General features: G+C 62.5%; 1 protein-coding gene across 5 annotated transcripts in view; it reads left to right on the forward strand.

Annotated features, from left to right (window-relative positions):
- Positions 1 to 18,478, forward strand: part of VAV2 (vav guanine nucleotide exchange factor 2) — a 144,682-nt gene that overhangs the window by 69,742 nt on the left and 56,462 nt on the right. For all 5 annotated transcript variants that reach the window (XM_079111895.1, XM_079111894.1, XM_079111898.1 and 2 more), the window contains exon 3: positions 10,414 to 10,472. In XM_079111895.1, the coding sequence (XP_078968021.1) occupies positions 10,414 to 10,472 (59 nt within the window). The remainder of the gene's footprint in view (positions 1 to 10,413; positions 10,473 to 18,478) is intronic.

The following is an 18,478-nucleotide window of genomic DNA, read 5'->3' on the forward strand; positions in this document are numbered from 1 at the left end:
TGGCCTGGAGGTGCGTCTTGCTGCCTTGCCTGCAGGGCAGGTCTTTGCTCTGGGGGAGCCCGCCAGTCTGGACATTGTGCAGGGCGCCATGATCAGTGGACAGCCCTGCCTTTGCATGTTAAAGCAGCATAAAAGGAGCAGATGTGGATGGGCCACCTGCTCCAGGCGCCCTGGTGGACTGTGAGCCTTCTGCAGGCCCAGACAGGAGAGGGGGTGATGCCTGGGATGAACCCAGAGGTCCTTCCCCAGGGAGGAAGGTCACTGCATGTCCATTGCAGAGTGGGTGTGTCCTGGTCCTGAGCCGAGGTGCAGGGTCTCCGGGTAAAGCTGAAGCCACCTCCTGCGCAGTGTGTATGCTCTCCCTGTGTCCTTGCCCCGCAACGCGGCTGCCCTGTGCCCCAGGCCCCGTGTGTCCTTACTCCTGGATAGCAATAGGTGCCCATCTGCTCACAAGGGCTGGGTGTCTGTGTTGGCGACCTGCAACCTTGCCCTCAGGTCCTCTGGCTGCCACAGCCAAGTCCGCAGTCCAGCTATCGGGTGCTGTGGGGACCTGCTGCCTGTGTTGGCTCTAGGGGCGTCCTCCTGCCACCTCAGCCCTTGGCAGCCCTGTGCATACCGTGGCCTGAGGGTGTGCATGGCCTCTCCTCCTCTGCCCTGCATCTCTGCTCTTCTTAAAAGGACAGTGGTCACTCCGGGTTAAGGGTCGGTCTTCTGCCAGCATGACCTCACCTCGGCTCACCTCGTCACATCTGCAGCCTGGTTTCCAGATGAGGCTGCAGCCCGAGTTTCCAGGAAGGAGCTGAGCTTGGAGCCCATTGTCCAGCCCAGTGCAGGCCGCAGCTGACGGTGGCCTGCCCTGGCGGCACAGTGGGTGGGACGCCCTGGAGGCCTCAGAGGCTGCGCTCTGTGCTCCCCTCTTGCGCAGTTCAGTCTGTTTATCATCATCTCCCCCTGCCCTGGCTGTTCTGCCGGCCCCTCCTCGCCTGGCTTGGGGCCGGCAGGCTCGGCACGGTGACCAGGGCTGGTCCAGGGCTGCTCACTGAGTGCTGGGGCCATGGGTCCCTCCGAGGCAGGTTCTCCCAGAGGTCGCCGCACTGCCTCCCGCTCTTGCAGGCTGGTCCATTTCTTACCATGCTCCCTTGGGGTCTCAAGTGTCCATTCTGGGGAAATGCCCTCTCGTTGCTCTTTTGTACTGAGATTGAACCCAGGAGCTCTCTGCCTTGGAGCCACATCCCCAGCCGCTTTTGAAAATTATGTTGTGAGACAGGGTCTTGCTAGGTTGCTGAGTCCGGCTTCAACTTGCCATCCTCCTGCCTCGGTGTCCCGTGCAGCTGGGATCACAGGCACGGCCACTGCCCCTCGGCCTCCTTTCTCCTGGTTCTCATGGCTTCTGGGCCTGGCGTCTACTTCCTTGCTCCCAGCAGACCCTCTCTCCAGGAATGGGTGGGACGTGGTGGGCGGGCAAGGGACAGCGCAAGGCCCTGACTGCCTGCCAGGCCGGAGTGGAGGAGTGGGGCCGGGGCCATGCCGTGCTCAGAGAAGCGCTGTCCAGGCGGAGGGCTGCCCACCACCTGCAGGAGCCCCGCGCCCTGGTCCTGGGCATCCCTGGCCACCCTCTCGCTGTGTCTTCAGCCACGTGGTTGGGCTCCTGCGGCACCTTGGCGTGGTGGTACAGCCCTTGATCCGCTGCCCCTGCAGGGCCCAGGGGAAGCCGAGGAGGGTAGGGGCTCGCTGTGTCCCCTCCCTCCCTTGGGGGAACCTCGGGGACCCCAGGGCAGGCCTGGGGCCTGGGACAGGCCAGTCTGGGCTCCTTGAAGCATCCCGTTGGCTCCTGTCTCCCCCTAGGGTGGACTTTGGGGTCAGGGCAGGAGTGTGAGGGCTGCTGCCTGCCCCGCCCAGTGCCGCCCTGTGGTTCTGTTGGCATGGCGCCCAGGGCTGCCTGGGGGTCTCCCGTCTTCCCTGCTGGACGCCTGCCTCTGGGCTATGGAACTGGGTCTGGCTCTGTGGCTTCCCCTCCAACCACGGGAGGGATGCACCGCCCAGGGCATGACCCCGTCTCACCTTCTCCCTGGTGGGAGGCCAGCCTGAGCCCCTCCTGTGGCCAAGCGGAAGGGCGGCAGCCCTGTCATGGCTGCAGGGCCTGAGGGGCCGGGAGCGTCTCAGATGAGCGAGTGTGCATTCTCAGACGGTGAGCGTGCGCCCACCCAGCCGCTCCCAGAGCCACCGTCACGGCTGGGTGGGTCCAGCGGCCTCCAGAACTCCAGGCCCTGCAGGCTGTGATCCCCAGAGGCCACGGCTGCCTCCTGCCAGGCTTCCTGGGCAGAGCAGGGAGGAGCTGGGGCTCTGCAGTCAGGGGGACACGCAGGACCTGCCTTGCCCCGTCCTGGGCCGGGCACTCCCTGGGCCTCCAGGACTCCTCTGTAAGGTGGGAGAACTGCAGAACTGTCCTGGGGGTTTTGAGGAAATAAACTGAGATAAGCCTGGCAGAGATCTGGCAGGCAGGAGGTCTGGCGTTAGCTGTCCTGCTTAACACAGCCAGGGCGGGAAGGGACGCTCGGGCCCCAGACGGGAGCCCCGGTTCTGAACCAGGTTCTGCGGGGAGTTACTGGGTGGCCTTTGTAAAGCACTTGGACCAGGTGCTCAAAGCTCCTTCCCCTGAGGATTTCAGGTTTCCCTGGAGGATCGAGGCAGCTTCCTGATCAGGAGCAGCTGTGACGTAGCTTGGGCACTTCCCAGGGCCTCTCAGGGTCTCCTGTCCAGGAGTTGGGCAGCTCTTCTTGCAGACCACCTCTCTGTGACAGAGGCTATGGGGAGTGTGTGCGGGGAGGTGCAGGGTGGTGCCCACTGGGCACGCCCAGGGGCAGGACAGCCCAAGTGTGATCTGCCGTCTGGGGTGTGACGCAGTTCCTTGGTCCACGGTGGGCACGCCGGGGTCCAGAGAGGACAGGGCTGCAGCCAGTCACCAGTGCTGGGCTTGAACCTGGGTCTCTGTTGTTCTGTTCGTTTGTGCCTTTGGTACCTTTGGCGCCTTTGGCCACTTGGCTGGTGATCTCAAGTTACTTCAGATGGTTTCTGTAGCGTGTGTGGTGCATGGGGAACCCCGGAAATGAGGCGGGGTGGCTGTGCCTTCTGTCTGCTCCCACCCGTCTGCCTCCACTGTGAGCCTCAGCCTCGTCAGAGGCCTCTGGACCCTCCATAGGAGTGGCCACCCGGGACAGGGCTGCTTCTGCTACTGGCAGTCCACAGCTCCTGATGCTGCCCAGGAGCCTGTCGGCTGGCTCTCCCTTCGCGCTCTCTCCCGACTCCAGGGGCACAAGTGGCCATCTCCAAGCTTTCCCAGCCAGACTTCCTGCCTTCGTCTGGCTCCTCCTGGGCCCCAGGCCCCGTCCACTGAGAAGAGTGCTCTCACATTGGCCAGGGACCTGTGGCCAGCTGGCCGATGGCCGTGGGGAAGGAAGGTGCTGGGAGCAGGGACTGACACTGTCCCCGCCCCCCTCCTCCCCCATGGCGGGCCAGAGAGGAGGCGCTGAGCCCCAAGTGTTGTGGAGACTAGAGGAGGCCAGAGAGCTGGGAGCCGAGAGTGGGGAGGGAGCCGGGCGCTCGCTGTCCTCCTCAGTGCTGGCCTCGCCCAGCATGGTGCACAGCCAGGCCTGTGAGGGCGGAGGCAGCGTCTGAGCAGCCCTGCTCCCTGTGCCTGGGTGGGGTCCCACACGGCTCTGGCATCCTCTCTCCGAGGGGCTTCCCTGTACTTCGGGCCTGCTCTCTGCTGTGGCCTACGGGTCCCAAATGTGATCCTGGCTTAGAGAACCTTCCAGACTGAAGTCCCCACCCTGTAGGGATCCCCAAAGCTGGGGCCCAGCAGGGTCCACCCTGGTTGGGAAGGGAGTCCTCAGGCTACTGTGTGGTTAGAGGCTGGGCTTTGAGTCAGACCCAGGTCCTCACAATAGGGCAGCGTGGCTCTGGGTGGGGGGCTGTGGAGGTGGGGGGATGCGCTGCAGAGACCCTCAAGGGCCTTTTGGGGGCTTGGTGAGTGGGAGCTGCCCTCAAGGCCCACCTTCCCTGGGTGGGATCGGGCAGAGTCTGCCTTCTTTGTCCATTGTCTGTCCACCCGGCCATCTGTCTGTCAGTAGACTGCTGGCTGCTGCAGGGCACAGGGCACAAGATGAGGCCGCTGGGCCCCGGGCGCTGGTGGTCTCCCGTGCCCTTGCCTGCCACGGTCGCCATGCAGACCCATGTGGGCCAAGGAGGGTCCAGAGGTGGATGTCTTTCACCTGGCGCTTGGGCTCATGGGGCTGCACAGGGAGGGCGGCGGCCCTGGTGCCTGGAGAGAGGTGCCGCCCGTCCTCCTCCACAGCCTCTGCACTCTGGTCCTCCTCGGCCCCCAGGCCTCCTTCCAAGCCTCTGTGGCTGCTGCCAGTCGCCTGCTATGAGTGGTCTTTCGTTTTGCTGTTCAGCTGTGTTGGGACAGGGGACTGGGCCACCCTTCTGCGCCCTGCTGACTCCCTTGAAGAAGCACCCTCTGCCAGAGAGCCACCCCGTGGCAGGACAGGGTGACTGGGAAGTGCCCTCTCTGCCTGTTTTGTGTCCTGGGGCAAAGCTGTCGATCGCTCCTGGCTGGCTGCCTGCCGAGTTCCTCCTGACCTTGCTTTTGATGTGAGAGAGGAGAGACATCTGTTGGGGTGACTCCCTGAATCTGCCGCAGCATCAGAAGTGGGTTCCATGGTGGGCAGGTGGGTTCTTGGGCAGCTCGATGCGCCGTGGCCCTGTGTGCGTGTCCAGACGCACGGGGGGTCTGATAGGAGGGTCTGTGACTCAGCCAGGCCTGTGCAGGTCCTGCTCATCAGTCCCTGTGGTGGGGATCAAGGCCAGCACCCTGATCATGTGGCCTCTGCGAGTAAGCAGGGCCCGCAGGACAGTGCTCACACCAGGGTGGCTCACGTGTCTCCAGCGCAGGCTCAGTGGTCCCCTGGGTCACGAGGTGCCATGGACAGAAGCTTAGGCCTGGCCATGCGTTTCAGTCCCTGAGCTGGTCATTGCTGGGACAAAGCCCTTATTTCCTCTAGTCCCCAGTGTCTGCCTCTAATAGAGGCCATGTACAGGAGACGGTGTTTGTCATGTGATCCCAGTGCTCAGCATGCAGAAGGTGCTCGATGTGTGGGGCCTCGTGCTGAGAGTCCAAGGTGGAGACTGGGAGGCAGGTTTTCCTTGGGACCTCCTTTGCTGGTACCATTGGTCTGTCAGTTCCTGTGCTCATCCATCTGTCCGTCCATCTGTCCATCTACCCACCACCCCACCATCCACTTACTGATCATCTATGCACCCATCTGCCCACCAGTTTGCCCACCCACTTGTCCATCCATCCACCTGTCCATCCATCCACCCACCCCCCCACTCACCTATCTGTCCACCTATCCACCCCTGTATCCATCCATCTACGCACCTACCTGTCCACATCCATCCACTTATCTATGTTCCATCCATGTGTCTATCCATCTATTTGTCCACCCACTTGCCTACCATTTACTATCTGTCTAACTGCCCACCTACCCAACTTTGGCCATCTGACTCCTGTGGGCAGGCACTTGGCACACAGTCAAAAGGCAGGGCCTCGTGTGCTGGTATGTTTCAGGGGGACCGTGTCCTCTAGAGAACCCTCCTCAGTTTCCCAAGTCCCTGTTGGCCTCCTGGTGGACGGGGAGCCTGCCGCTGGCGTGTGTGAGCTGTGGCGGTCATGGAGTGGAGAGTGGACTGAGTCCTGCTGCCACCTGGGGGCCGTAGTCAGGCCTGTTGAACGGCGTGTTGCCGACAGGAGAGCTTGTTGGGCACGCACCCTGGAGTGCAGGCGGGGTGGCGTCAGCAGGTGCAGCTGGGGGAAGAGCTTCATCCGCCCAGAGGCGAGGCCTGCTCGTGAGTCCTGCGGCGCCCACCAGGCTCTTCCCAGAGCATGGTTGTAAAGATTGGCGCGTGTCTACCGCGTGTGTTTACAGCCTGGTTTCTCTCTTGCGATACTTGTGGGTGTGTTTGCATCAGCAGGTTCCCTCCGTGGCTCCCGGGGCTCTGGACACCGCGCTGCTGGTCCTCTCTTCCTTAGTCCCCTGCACCCTGACGTTGGGCGGTCAAGCATTTGGAAACTGCTGCAGGGAGCCAGATGGGTCACGTCCGAGGGTGGGCGCTTGTCTTTAGGGACACTTGCAAGTGTCAGAGGCAGTGTGCCCCATGGGACCAAGGCTGCCCAGTCTCCCACCCTCTGGGCCCCACCTCCCACCCCCTCTGCAGCTGATGGAAAGCCAGCTGTCCAAGGTGCTGCTGCTTCCTCCTCCTCCTCCTCCTCCTCTTCTTTCTCTACCCTTTCCCCTCCCCCTCGCCCCTCCCTCCTCCTCCTCCTTGCACCAGGGATTGAACCCAGGGACACTGAACCACATCCCCAGCCTGTTTTATATTTTGTTTAGAGACAGGGCCTCACTAGTGTGCTTAGGGCCTCCCTAGATTGTTGAGGCTGGCTTTGAACTTGCCACCTGCCTGTCTCAGCCTCCTCAGTCCCTGGGATTACAGGTGTGGCCACCACGCCTGGCCCAAGGCACAGCTTCTTAACCCTGGTTTGGGCCTGTGGACCTTTTGGGAAGGTGCTGGGGGATGAGGGCTGCCCTTCTAGATGAGCATAGGGGACGTCCATGCGGACCTGAACCAGCCTACAGGCCCGTGCAGCCCCCAGGAGCCCTCCAGGCACATTGGCAGGGACGAGGCCCTGCTTCAGCTGGCACTGCGTGCTCATGGCATAGTGCTCTGGCTGCGCCCGGCCCCTCCGCTGCCATGGTGCCTGGCTGAGCTTCAGTGCCAGGGGCCGGCTCCTGCCAGGTGCAGGGACGCTCAGGCAGGTGACAGGGAGCTAGTTAGCGGGCGAGCGCCTGCTCCTTCAGGCAGGAGGAGGGACGGTTCTGTCACTTTGGGGCTTTGTGCCCCTGGGGGACGTGTCCCCAGGCTGCCTGCTGTCTTCTCTACCTGGACAGGATCGAAACGTAGAGACAAGCTTAAGGGGTGCGTCCCTGGCTCGGGGCTCACAGGACGAGCCGTGTCCATCTGTTGCTTGGCACGGGAGACCCCGGTGACGGGGTCTGGAGCCCCGCCCTGCACCCTGGGCTTGGCGAGGTCCCTGGACCTCACTCTCTGGGACCCTAGCTTTTGCGTCTGCCTCTGGATGGTGTCCCTTCCCTGGAGTCACTCCTGCCATCCCGCCTGACCATCCAGCTGGAAGGTGCTGACTCATCTCGCGTTCCCCTTTGGGGCATCGTACTTGCAGGGGGGCCCAGCGGACAAGCTGGGCACATTCTGACCCTTCCTCTGACATGACCCAGTTTGTGGCATTACCTGAGTGACTTTGTCTCCGCGAGGGGGTCATCTAGCCACATGGGTCCTTGACCAAAAATGCATATTCCTAGGCCCCAGAACCTATGGGCAGGGTGGGCAGGGGTGGGTCTGCCTTCTAAAGCTTCTGTCCTGGTATGGGGAAGGCAAGGGGCTGCCGCATCTGGGGGCCTGAGGTCCAGGAAGCCGTGGCTGGGTGGGGCAGGAGCCACAAACTCCACCAGACCCTGACTGGGGGGTCTGCCCGTCCTGTGGGCTGCCCAGTCCACCCGTTTCCTGTGGTACCCAGGGGGCATGGTTGCAGGCAAGGTGGGTGGACATTGGTGAGTAGGGCTGCTCAGGAGCCCGGCTTGGAGCTGGGGTGTGGGCGGGTTCCCTGGAGGGCACGGATCTCTCCCTGGCACACAGGCTGAGGCTCTGTGGGTGGAGGCTGACCGATCTCCAGGGACTAAGAGGGTTGTCTGTGGGGTCGGCAGGGACGGGAAGGTGGGAGAGTGGCTGTGCTTCTGCATTCGTTTCTTAACTGGGACGCGGCTGGACAAGGACACCAGAGTTGGGCAAATGTCTTCCTTTGACTTTGACGTTCCCTTAGGAGTCCCCCGGCCCTGAGCCGGAGGCTTTTGATGGCCGCCTGGCTCTGTCCTGGAGTGGGGCAGGCTCCGGCCAGAAGTGCCTCTGGAGCCTGCGTGCCACCCTCCTAGTGCAGGGAGGTGCCCTGTGACTTGCAGGTTGGCGGGTCTCACCTGAACCTGTCCCACCCTGTATGGCCCTTGGCTCTCTCTGGGGTCCCCTGTCTGCTCCCAGCAGCCCCTGCCCTGGGCCTTGGGTTACTGGCGTGAGCTTTTCCCTTCCAGCACAGACACCAGGAAGCACACAACCTGGTGGAAGGACAGGCGCCTCCTGCAGAGCTGGCCAGAGCTGGCTGCTGGCCTCCTGCTGCCCTGTGTGTTTAACTCGTTTCCGGAGCTGAGCCCTTCATGACGGCTAGCAAGAGCGAAGCCTTGCATGCTCAGGGCGGAGAAACCTGTGGTCAGGGCAGCTGTAGCAGCAGTGCTGTCCAGGACCACAGGTACCTGGACACAGAGCCACATCTGCCCGCTGTGGCTCCCTCAGTCCTGGGTTCACCTGTCGGGAAAAGGTCTCTGTGCTGCTCTGGGCAGCACCCAGCTTGCCTCTCCTGGGCTGGTGCTGACCGCTGGTGCCGCCCCAGGACTCTACTGCGATGCTGCGCCTGGCCCAGCTCGGCTGGAGGCGTGTCCGTGGGTCGGCAGCATGGGCCATGGAGGCCAGGAGGAGGCAGCTCTGCCCTGGGCTGGCCACGCCTTCCAGGTCTCGCCTTTCCAGCTTTCTGTCACATGGCTATGAGGACGGACAGAAATGCCGCTTTAATTCATTCCCCTAAATACATGCAGCTCTTACCCCTGAAATGAGACGCCGGGCCAGGGTGCTCTGTGTCGCGCCCCTGGGAGCGCACGAGGCCGGGCGCCCCACCCAGCTGGCTCAGGCTGGTCTGAGGAGTCTCAGGACCCTGTTGTTCCATGGACTCCTGACCTCTGTGAGTGCCCATGCCTGAAGCACAACTAGGTAGCGAGGCGGCCCCTGCCCCGGCTCGCTGGCCAGTCCTGACTCACTGGGCGTGGAGGGGCTTTCCCCGTGGCGGTCTCTTCCCACCCTTTAGAAATGGCTGTTGGATGCAGAGCAACCGAAAGGAAGTCCCAGGAATGTGTCCCATGGGGCGTCCGCCTTGGCCTTATTTTCCTGCTCACCGAGTGTGCAGGGCCCGATGGCTTCCACAGTCTCTCAGGATGGGTGCACATGAGCCCTGTGGGCCATGCCCAGGACAGCCAGCAGCGTGGAGGTGTCTCTGAACCCAGCAAGTGGTTTGGGGCCATTTTCTTGTCTCTCTCTCTCTCTCTCTCACACATGCGCATATACACACACACGAACTTACAGCACACGTACGCACGTGCGCACATACACGTGTGTGTACACAAGCAGCAGGGGCATGTGGCCACACACGTGATCTTGTGCTCATGTGAACTCACGTGCACTGCATTCTTGAGGGGCAGGTCTGCACCTGCTTCCTCAGTGTCCAGTGCTGGACTGGGTCAGTGCCCTGAGGGTCCTGCTGGATGGGCCCCGAGCCACTTCCTGTTAAGTCTCAGTGCCATGCTCTGTGTTCCTGGTCAGCCTCCTCCCCACCCCACCTCAGTTTTCTCATCCGTTGTGGAGCCTCCTGCCCCTGGAGGCCTGCTTGCTCCCTGTCCTCTTGAACTTCCTGGAGTGACTGCACTGGGGCTTTCGAGGCTGGGTGACGGCCCTGTGTGTCTGATGGCTGTGGGACCATGTTGGAGGGGCGGTGAAGGAGCGGCTCCTGCTGCTGCTGAGTGTTTTACTCTGACGAGTGTCAGCTCGGGCCCTGGGAAGGTCCCGCCATGCAGTTCTGTCCCTGGGCTCTCGGTTGTCCTGCAGCCTGAGCCTCTGGGGGCCAGGGGCCTTTGTAGGTGTTCTCTGGAGAGCTGGGGCTGGAGGGGAGGCAAGCGCTGCACTCGGACACTTGCCGGTGCCCCCCTGCGTGTGACGTTGGGTGAGCCACTGCCCACCTCTAGGCTCCATTTCCCCAGTTCTCGAGTGGTTGGCACCTACTGGGAATGTGAGCCACTGTCAGGCATGTGGCCCCTTCCGGAGCAGCAATGTGGGGCGAGCGCTGGGTAGGCCCACCTCGGGCAGACCGCAGCGGCCTCTGGCCACGCAGGCCCTTCTCCGGGCGAGCAGACCGCTTGGGGAGCTGGGGCCAGGAGGGGTGGGAAGGCCACACGCGCGGAGACGTGCTCCTCCCGGGCGCCGTGCTGGGAGCGTTGAGGTGACCCTCAGCAAATATCAGTGCAGCAAAATGACAGTTTTGCACAATAAATTCAAGAAGACACTTTCTTACCGGGATGAGATGTGCTTAGCCACCGGTGCTCAGTGCCCGTAAGACACTCGATTGGGGTTTTACGGTGGCCTTGTGGTTGCTTGTGACATCTCAGGACGCTCTCTTGTCTCCCGCAGGTCATCTCTGCGGTGTCCCGACTGTCCCTGCACAGCATCGCCCAGAACAAAGGCATCAGGTGAGCTCCTGGGATGCAGGGCGGGCCTTGGGGTCTGTGAGTGTGTCAGAGGGTGGGTTTACGCGCACGTCCTGAGTCACCTTGATGGTGGATTTTCAGCGCATGGCGGAGTCGTCTGTCACGGCAGCTGGAGGGGCGTGGAGGAGGGGCCACCGCCACTCCAGGGGAATCTCGCAGACGTGCTCCTGACGGCTGCAAAATCGCTTTTGAGTTGGGTAATAAGATCAGCCAATTAATCCTTTTACAGATGATTGCGCACCTAAAGGCACCCTGCACAGTGGAACGGGGCTCTGCTGCCAGCGAGGTCGCGGGGGAGGGCTTGCAGGGAGGGCCTGGGCTCCATGTCCTGGCCTTGAGGGCAGCGAGTCTCTGGACGGGCCTGAGGACCCACCCAAGGGATCGCTGGGCTCTCGGGTTGATTCTGCGTGGGTTGCCAAGTTCCGTCTCAGATTCCCAGACCCTGGCCAGGCCTGTCCCTGACTCGTGGGTGGGACACCAGGGCGTGGGTGAGGGAGGGCAGCCCTGGCTGCCATGGATGCCAGCCCCCATCTGTGGGTCAGGGAGGTGGTCTCCTTGGTGATGGGGTCTGGGTCTGGAGGAAACCTGTGCAGGCCGGCCTTCCTGCTGTGCCTGGATGTTGCCTGAGGACACAGGCCAGCTGGGTGAGATGAGACTGGAGTGGCAGAAAGGGCCTCTCCCCGGAGCCCCATGGTGGGTCACACCTGAGTGTAAGTGACCCTGAGCAGGGAGCGGGCTGTGGGCACTGCGATGTCCCCGGGACACCGTGTCCCAGGCTGGAGTCCTGGGATGTGCGTCAGGCTGGCTCAGTACAGAGTCACGGAGCAGGTGAAATCTGCTGGTGGACCTGGGTTCTCAGAGGACTTAGCTGTTCCTTTGAACACAGTTTTTCTTTTTTAAAATGTCAGTCACAGGATGGACCATTTAAAAATGTTTTCCAATGAAATATTAAGCAGAGAGGAAAGGGTGTTTATAGCTCCCCGTGACACAGAGAAGGACAGGCCACCAGCCCTGCCAGGTGCTCTCTGGAATGTGCTCATGGGGCCCAGCCACCGAGCTGGCACTGGACAGTTTTAGCTGTGGCGAGGTCTGTAGCAGGCACCCCTTAGAAGTGAACGGAACTTAATCGTTTCTGGGTACAAAGACTGCGTGGTTTGGGGGTTTTGTTTCTGGAGCTGGTAGAAGGTGGGTGTGCCCTGTCTTGACCTCGGAGGCTTGTGGGCTTCCTGCCTACCTTCGGCTCTCTGCCTTCATTCACAGAGACGAGAGGGGATTCCCGTGTCGAGGGCAGCGCTTTGCCTTGGCACCACATCCGGAGCGGCCTCTCCTCCCAAAGCATCACACGCTCTCCCCAATGGAAGGGAGCCTGGTGTCCTGGCCTGTGTCAGAGGAGCCTAACCCAGTGACGTTCCGGGGACGGTGGCCCTCCTGACCCTGGGTGTGGTCCTGCTGCGGAGCCTGCCCTTCTCTGGGCTGCAGCTGGACGCAGTTCTGGGTCGAGGCTGAGCCCCCTTTCCCCTCTGACGCCCCTGGTCTCTCAGCTGAGGCTTCGCTCGTCCGGCTCAGGGGCCGTTCCCGGGGGTTGGTTTGGGGGCGAGACCCAGTGGAGGCAGCTGGCCTGCATCCGTCTGGGGTGTGGGAGGAGGAGGCCCCTCGAGGGCAGGTGGGTGGGCGATGCCTGCAGCCCCTCTTTGCTCCCACATCTCCCCAGATGCTCCCCGAGCTGCATGGGCAGGGAGGCCCTGCTTGCTGCCCTGGCCTGGAGGACAGTTGTGGACAGAAGCCACGTCTTCCCCCTCTGGCCAGGGAGGCAGCTAGATGGGGGAAGGACAGTGGGGTGGTGAGCAGAGGGGTGAAGGGTCAGCTGCAGTCCTGGCCCTGGCCTGAGCCCGCACCCTGGTGAGCTGGGCCGGCCCCGGTGCCTCTGAGTCTTTGGGGAGGACACAGCCTCTCAAGTCTCTGAGGCTGTGGACCCTTAGCTGGGCGCCTGACCCAGGGCGGGGCTCGGTAGCTTGTTCTCATGAGTGGCAGTGTGTTTGGGGTCCCCAGGCCCACCCTGTTCCATGACCCCACTGAAGGCCTCTCAGGAAGTGGGACTATCACGGTCTGCAAAAGCGAGAACACTGACCAGAGCCAGCAGGTGCAGGAGGCGGGGGTCCTGTGGGTGTGACCCTGGCCAGCAGCCCAGTGTGACCATAGGCACCTGGAGTCGCCCAGAGTACTGTGCCCTGTCAGGGTGTTCTGAGGGTCAGTCCCACGTGCCCCTCGGTCACTCAGCCTCCGGCCCTGGAGGCCCACCTGACACTGTGGAGCAGGGTCACCACGAGTCCCTGTGGAGTGAAGGCCTGTGGGGCCCGAGACCCGAGGCCCGAGGTAAGGACTCCTGCAGGCAGGTGGCTCTGGGCTTGCAGGTGGAGGGGCCACCCAGGAGCCGGGAGGGATGGGCCTTTCTCTGGGCACCAGGTGGGCTGGGGAGCCACACCTGTCCTCGCCCTGCGGCCCTGGGGACGGGGCTGTCAGTTCACTTGCCCGCTGTAAGCTCAGGACGCTGCAGGCACCCTGCTCCCTCCTCCACCAGGACTGGGACTCTCGGGACCTGGGCGAGCCTGGGCTGCCACCGCGCTGCGCGACTCCGCCAAGCTCTTCACTGAAACTCGCACCTGTGCTGTTAACTAGCCAGAGGGTTTGTTCAGCCATGGCTTCCCGTCTTGAGAACCCACATGCCAGGCGCACCTCCGAGGACTCTCCTGGACTCCTGGTGGCTGCTCAGTGGAGGAGCCCAGTGTGCGCCGTGCTGTAGAAAAAGATCCTCTCTGGGGCGCTCACTCTGCACCACCAGCAGATTGGCCCCTGCAGCCCCAGCTGCCCGTGAATCAGAGACTTAACCGCAGAGCCCCACCCTGGTGCTGGCAGGGGGCTCAGATGCGAGGGGTGGGTGGGGGGAGGAGCAGGCAGCCCAGGTGTGTAAGGTGGGGTCCTTGTGTCCAGAGTCCACCCTGCAGCTTGGGGCAGAGCATCATGCTCTGCACGGTGGGAGTGAGGGGAGACCAAAGGCGGGAGCCTTTTGAAGCCCAGAGGTGCCTGGGGTCCAGGCCCACGCAGGAGGCCCCGTCAGTCCAGTGACAGGCAGGTGCTCTCAGAACTGCTGTCTCTTCTTCGATAGGCTGGAACGATGCCCCGCCTTGAGAGGTTGCGGGGGTCTGTGTGTGCTCGCTGGTGGAGGCTGGCCACGCAGGAGGGCTCAGTGGTGACCCCCAGAATACGGCAGCCTGCTGCGCGCTGCGAGTGTGCTGGGAAAAGGTTCTCATAGTTGTGATTGACTCTGTCGTGGCAGGAGACAGGAAGGTCAGGGCGAGTGACGAGGCAGTGGGCTGCGGCCACGGGACACGGCAGTGTCAGAGCTGGGAGAGGACAGGGACAGTCCTCTGGACTCCTGAGTGTCCTCTTGGCCCCAGCATTGAGAGGCGGTCAGTGCGTGTTGTGTCAAGCTGCCGTCCAGGCTGTCCAGCAGCAGGGACTCATGCAGACTTGTGCACAGGCACGGGCTCCTCAGGAGGGCCGAGGCATCACGCAGGACAGGTGTGTGGGGACCTGCCACAGCCTGAGGGGCCCTGCGGGGGTCGGCTCTGCTCCCGGGGCCAAACTGGCTTCCATCCCTGCTGCCCAGTCCTGACCCAGCCCACCACCCTCTCTTCCGCTTCCCGACTTTAAGAACGTGAGGTGATACTCACGTGAAGGTGGCCTCTTTCGAGCCACAGTTCAGAACCTTCATGACTTAGTTCCAGAACATTCTCATACCTTGGAAGGGGACTCCCTGAAGGGTCACTCCCTGCCCGGCCCCCAGCACCCCTGCTCTCTCTGGCTCTGCTGCCCTGGACACGTGAGAGTGGAGCCGCACGACGTGTCTGGCTTCTCTTGGGAACATGTTTTCCAGGTTCCTGTGGCCGTCGCAGGGCTCAGCACTTTGTCTCTAAGACTGACAGTCCACTTGTGGACAGGCCACTAGCTGCTTGCCATTCACCTCTGGATGGGCCTCTGGGTGTGTCCACCTCGGGGTGACCGTGAACAGTCCCGCAGTGCCGCGGGCTGGGCGGGGCTCGGGTCAGGGTCAGGCGGAGGGTGGGGCGGGAGACACGGAGTTGGCAGGACCTGGGAGCTGGAACCTCCTCCTCCAGTTTGGAGTGGATTCTCAACTTCAGACACACCGTGTCCAAATCTAAGGGCAACAGAACATTCGGAACTAAAAACCAATGCCTTACTTTTGACTGGTGCCTCACGGAACCCGATCTTGGGTCTCACTGTGCGGGACGGGCTCCGCCCGAGCCCTGAGCCTCCCTCGGGAGGGCCAGACCAAGAGGCAGCAAGCCGACTTTGTTTCCCACCTCTCCTTCCTTTCCTGCCTTCCTTTCTGCAGTGGCTGGGAGGCCACCGAACTGTGCCTTGCTGGGTAGCCAGGATAATGGACGGTGCATCCCTGTGGGGCGCAGGGGCGGCACCTTGACCTCCAGTCCGACCGTGTTTCAGGAAGGTTTGAATCATCTAAAAGGTGCCAGATGTGTCCCGGGAGAGACGCTGTGTCTGGAGGTCCTGTGGGTGGACCCGGGGGTCCTGCACCCCCTAAAGGCCACGCATCCTTCAGCATACCTGTGGCCTCCTGGATGGAGGCCCACCATTCCCACCCGTCAATGGCCCTGGCCAGGGCAGAGGGTCCGACAGCCCCTCCTCCTGGAGCTGCCCCTCATCAGGAGACATGGCCGGGCTCCTGGAGGCCCCTGTCTCCTGGGTACAGTGTCCCCTCTCTCACTGGCCCTCCAGGTGGACGACACCCTTCCCAGCTGGTGCTGCCCAGCTCATCCCAGGCCACTGGATTTGCACGGGAGGTGACAGTTTTCCTCTACTTAGCAAGGTGGTGTGATTGTCCCACCTGGTGGCACAAGCGTCCTTGCCACCTGGCCCTGGCAGTTCTGCTGCGGGGCCCTGCTGGGCTGCGTGGCCTCCTCAGGAGAGCAGCGGGGTCGGCAGGGGTGGGGTGGCAAATGTTAGGACGTTGAATTCCTTCCCTGGGGAGGGGTCAGAGGCTGCCTCTGGGTTGTTGGGCGTCTAGCCTGTGGTCTGGCCTTCTGGGGCAGGTGGCCAGCTCTCCGGGCGAGCTTTCAGAGGTCTGCCTCCCAACCTGCTGCCCCACTTGCCTGGTCAGTAGCAGCCAGTTGGCAGCTTGGGGGGCAGCGGACACTGTGTATTCACACTTAAGCACTCGTGTCCCTTATCTCTGTACTGTGGGCTCCTGGGCAGGCCCGGGGCCTGCTCATCACACGCCCCGGTGTTTGACAGCTACATCTGCACACAGGGATCAGGCCAGCTGGACTTCCCTGGATGTTCTGGTTTCTCCCTGGGTTGCTGGTTCTGGAAGGGTGGGGACAGTGGTCCTCATGGTGAAGGCAGGGTGTGGGCAGCGGGTGTCCCGTCTGGGTGGTGCTGGGGTGGGAGGGCCAAGGGCAGTCAGGCCGGGTGGCTTTGTTTTTGTTTTTGTTTTTTTTTCTGGTTTAAGAATTCTGGAAACTGAGGCCCAGAGTCCCTCTCCTGAGGTCCCTTCGGGTGGAGACAGGCCTTGTGGCCATTGGCTCATCTGTCCCTCAGCTCATTCCTTCCTCCTTCCTGCATTCTGGTCCTGGCATGCGTCCCTGGGCCAGTGTGGCCAAGGGGTCTGTTCTTTAGGCCACCCTCCAGCACCAGGAGCTCATGTAGGGAGAGGACACTGGCCACTGGCCACACATAGGTGAAGGAGGCCCCACAGCCTGTCTGTCGGCCCTGGCACTGAGGAGCAGCCAGTGGAGAGCAGCTAGGAGGTGGTTCTCAGCGAGGCCTGCAACACCAGGTCCACGCCCCGGGGTGGGCCTGGGCAGGGGGCATAGGGCTGGGTGTTGGCCCCGGGCAGGGGGGCGTGAGGTGGGTGTTGGCCCCGGGCAGGGGGGCGTGAGGTGGGTGTTGGCCCACTCATGTTCCCTGGAAACTGGGTGGGTTCTTATTGGGAAAAGGGCTTTTGCAGATGTAATTCAGGATCGTAGGTGGGGTCTTCTGGGTTACCTGGGGGCCTGAGTCCACAGACAAGTGTCCTTACGGGAGACCACGGAGGAGAGACAGAAGAGTCCATGTGAACCTGGTGGCAGGGGTGGGATGGTGCAGCCAGGAGCCCCACCAGCAGCCAGGGAGGCAGGAGCCGCCCTCCCCTGGAGCCTGCGGGAGGGGTGGGCCTGCAGCACCTGGATCCAGGCTTCAGGCCTCTGGCTGTGGTCCTAGGATCTGGTGGCTCCAGGGAACCTGAAGAGCATGTGCCCCAGCCCCTAGTGTGCCTGGGGTTAGGGTCAGGGTTTTGGGGGCCAGTCGGCACCGTGGTGAGCCCTAGCCCAGTGCTGCCCGATCCCTGGGTGCCCATGAGGCAGCTGGCATCTGGGAGGAAGGTTTGGGTTTCCAGGATCCCCTCTGGTAGGAGGGACAGTAAGGGTGAACCTGCAAGAATGGTGACCTCCTCATTCCTCAGCCTCTGGACAGCAGGGCTGCCTGTGCCGGGTCATCGACACTGAAGCCCCAGTGTCCACCCCGTCCTTCCCTCTGGGAGGGAAGAGAGTCTCACTCTGCAGAAGGCAAAGCAGACAAGCCACCCTGCAGCACCCGTCTCCACTCCACATTCACCTGGGCAGCCATGGACCCTCAGTGGCGCCCTTTCGGGGACCAGAAGACTGGCCGTGTCTTGCACTGAGATCTGTCAGGTCCTTAGATGTCCTCACAGGTGACGGCCCGGGAGGCGGTTGGTAGAGGGCTCCTCCCTGCCGCTCCCACCACCCCTTCCACCAGGGTCGCCTCACCTTGTCACTGAAGGGTCTTGAGCAGTAGGCTGAATGTCACGGTGGCCACCTGTGGCCGTCACCTGCTGTCCCTCCTCTGCATGTGTGCTGCTTCTGTTGGTCAGGGGACCTGGTTCTGAGATGGCAACAAATGGCCCTGAGACCCAGTAACTCAGCAGCCCAGTGTGTCTTGCTCGCTGCAGGCTGGGTGTCAGCTGGGGGTCGGCTGAGTCCACTCCCTGTCTCTGGGCCCTGGCGCTGGCTGGCGGAGAGCATCCAGCTGGCCTGCAGCCTCCGCCTGCAAGTTCCTGCATGTCCCCTTTGTCCATGTTCTGTGGCCAGTTTCCCTCCTTTGTTCACCTTGTTCATCTGTTTAATTTGTCGTTATCTGTGACACCCGAGGGCTGCCCGGTCAGCCCAGGAGCGGGCACACTGTGGCCCTGGATCAGGAAGGAAGTACGACCCCCGCCTGTGCTCGTCCCGCCCAGCCCCTCAGGAAGAACTGCCGTGCTGGCTTCCCACTTCCTTGCCCTTTAAAAACTAGTGACGTTAAATGTAAACCGGGGCTGGGGCGGTCACTCGGTGGTAGAGCGCCTGCCCAGCATGCGGGAGGCCCTGTGTCCAGCCCAGCTCTGCGAAAAGAGACAAAGCAAACCACAGCAACCACAGGCGTCACCAACTTTAGATGCAGTTTTGGTTCATCTTGGTTGTCTTGGCCCTTCATAGAAGGAAAACCGTGACAATCGTGTGGAAGCTCCCTCACTGTCCCATGGGCAGCCAAGCCACAGCCTGACACCATGCCTTGCCTGGTGGGTGGCCACCCAGAGCCGCCCTGCCCTCTCCCCCAGTGACCAGGCTTGCCCACGGCTGAATGTGGCCAGCATCAGCTCCTTGGTGACCGCTATGACCTGAGAGTCGGAGTCTCAACTTCCTCTTGCAGAAGCGACAACTGAGCAGAGGGTTTCTCTGGCCCAGGGCTGCCAGCTGAGTGGCCTGGCCCTGGGACTCCAGGATTGGGCCGGGGCATCTCTGGGCCCTTCCAGCTCAGGTCCTCTCAGGACAGGCCTGAGGGGCTGGGAACACTGGCCTCGCTGCTGACCCTGGGGGCAGGAGAGGCTCCGTTCCCCTTGGGGGCTGTGGACAGGG

Source organism: Sciurus vulgaris (genome assembly GCF_902686455.1).
Source record: "Sciurus vulgaris genome assembly, chromosome: 15".
In the NCBI taxonomy this organism is placed as follows: domain Eukaryota; kingdom Metazoa; phylum Chordata; class Mammalia; order Rodentia; family Sciuridae; genus Sciurus; species Sciurus vulgaris.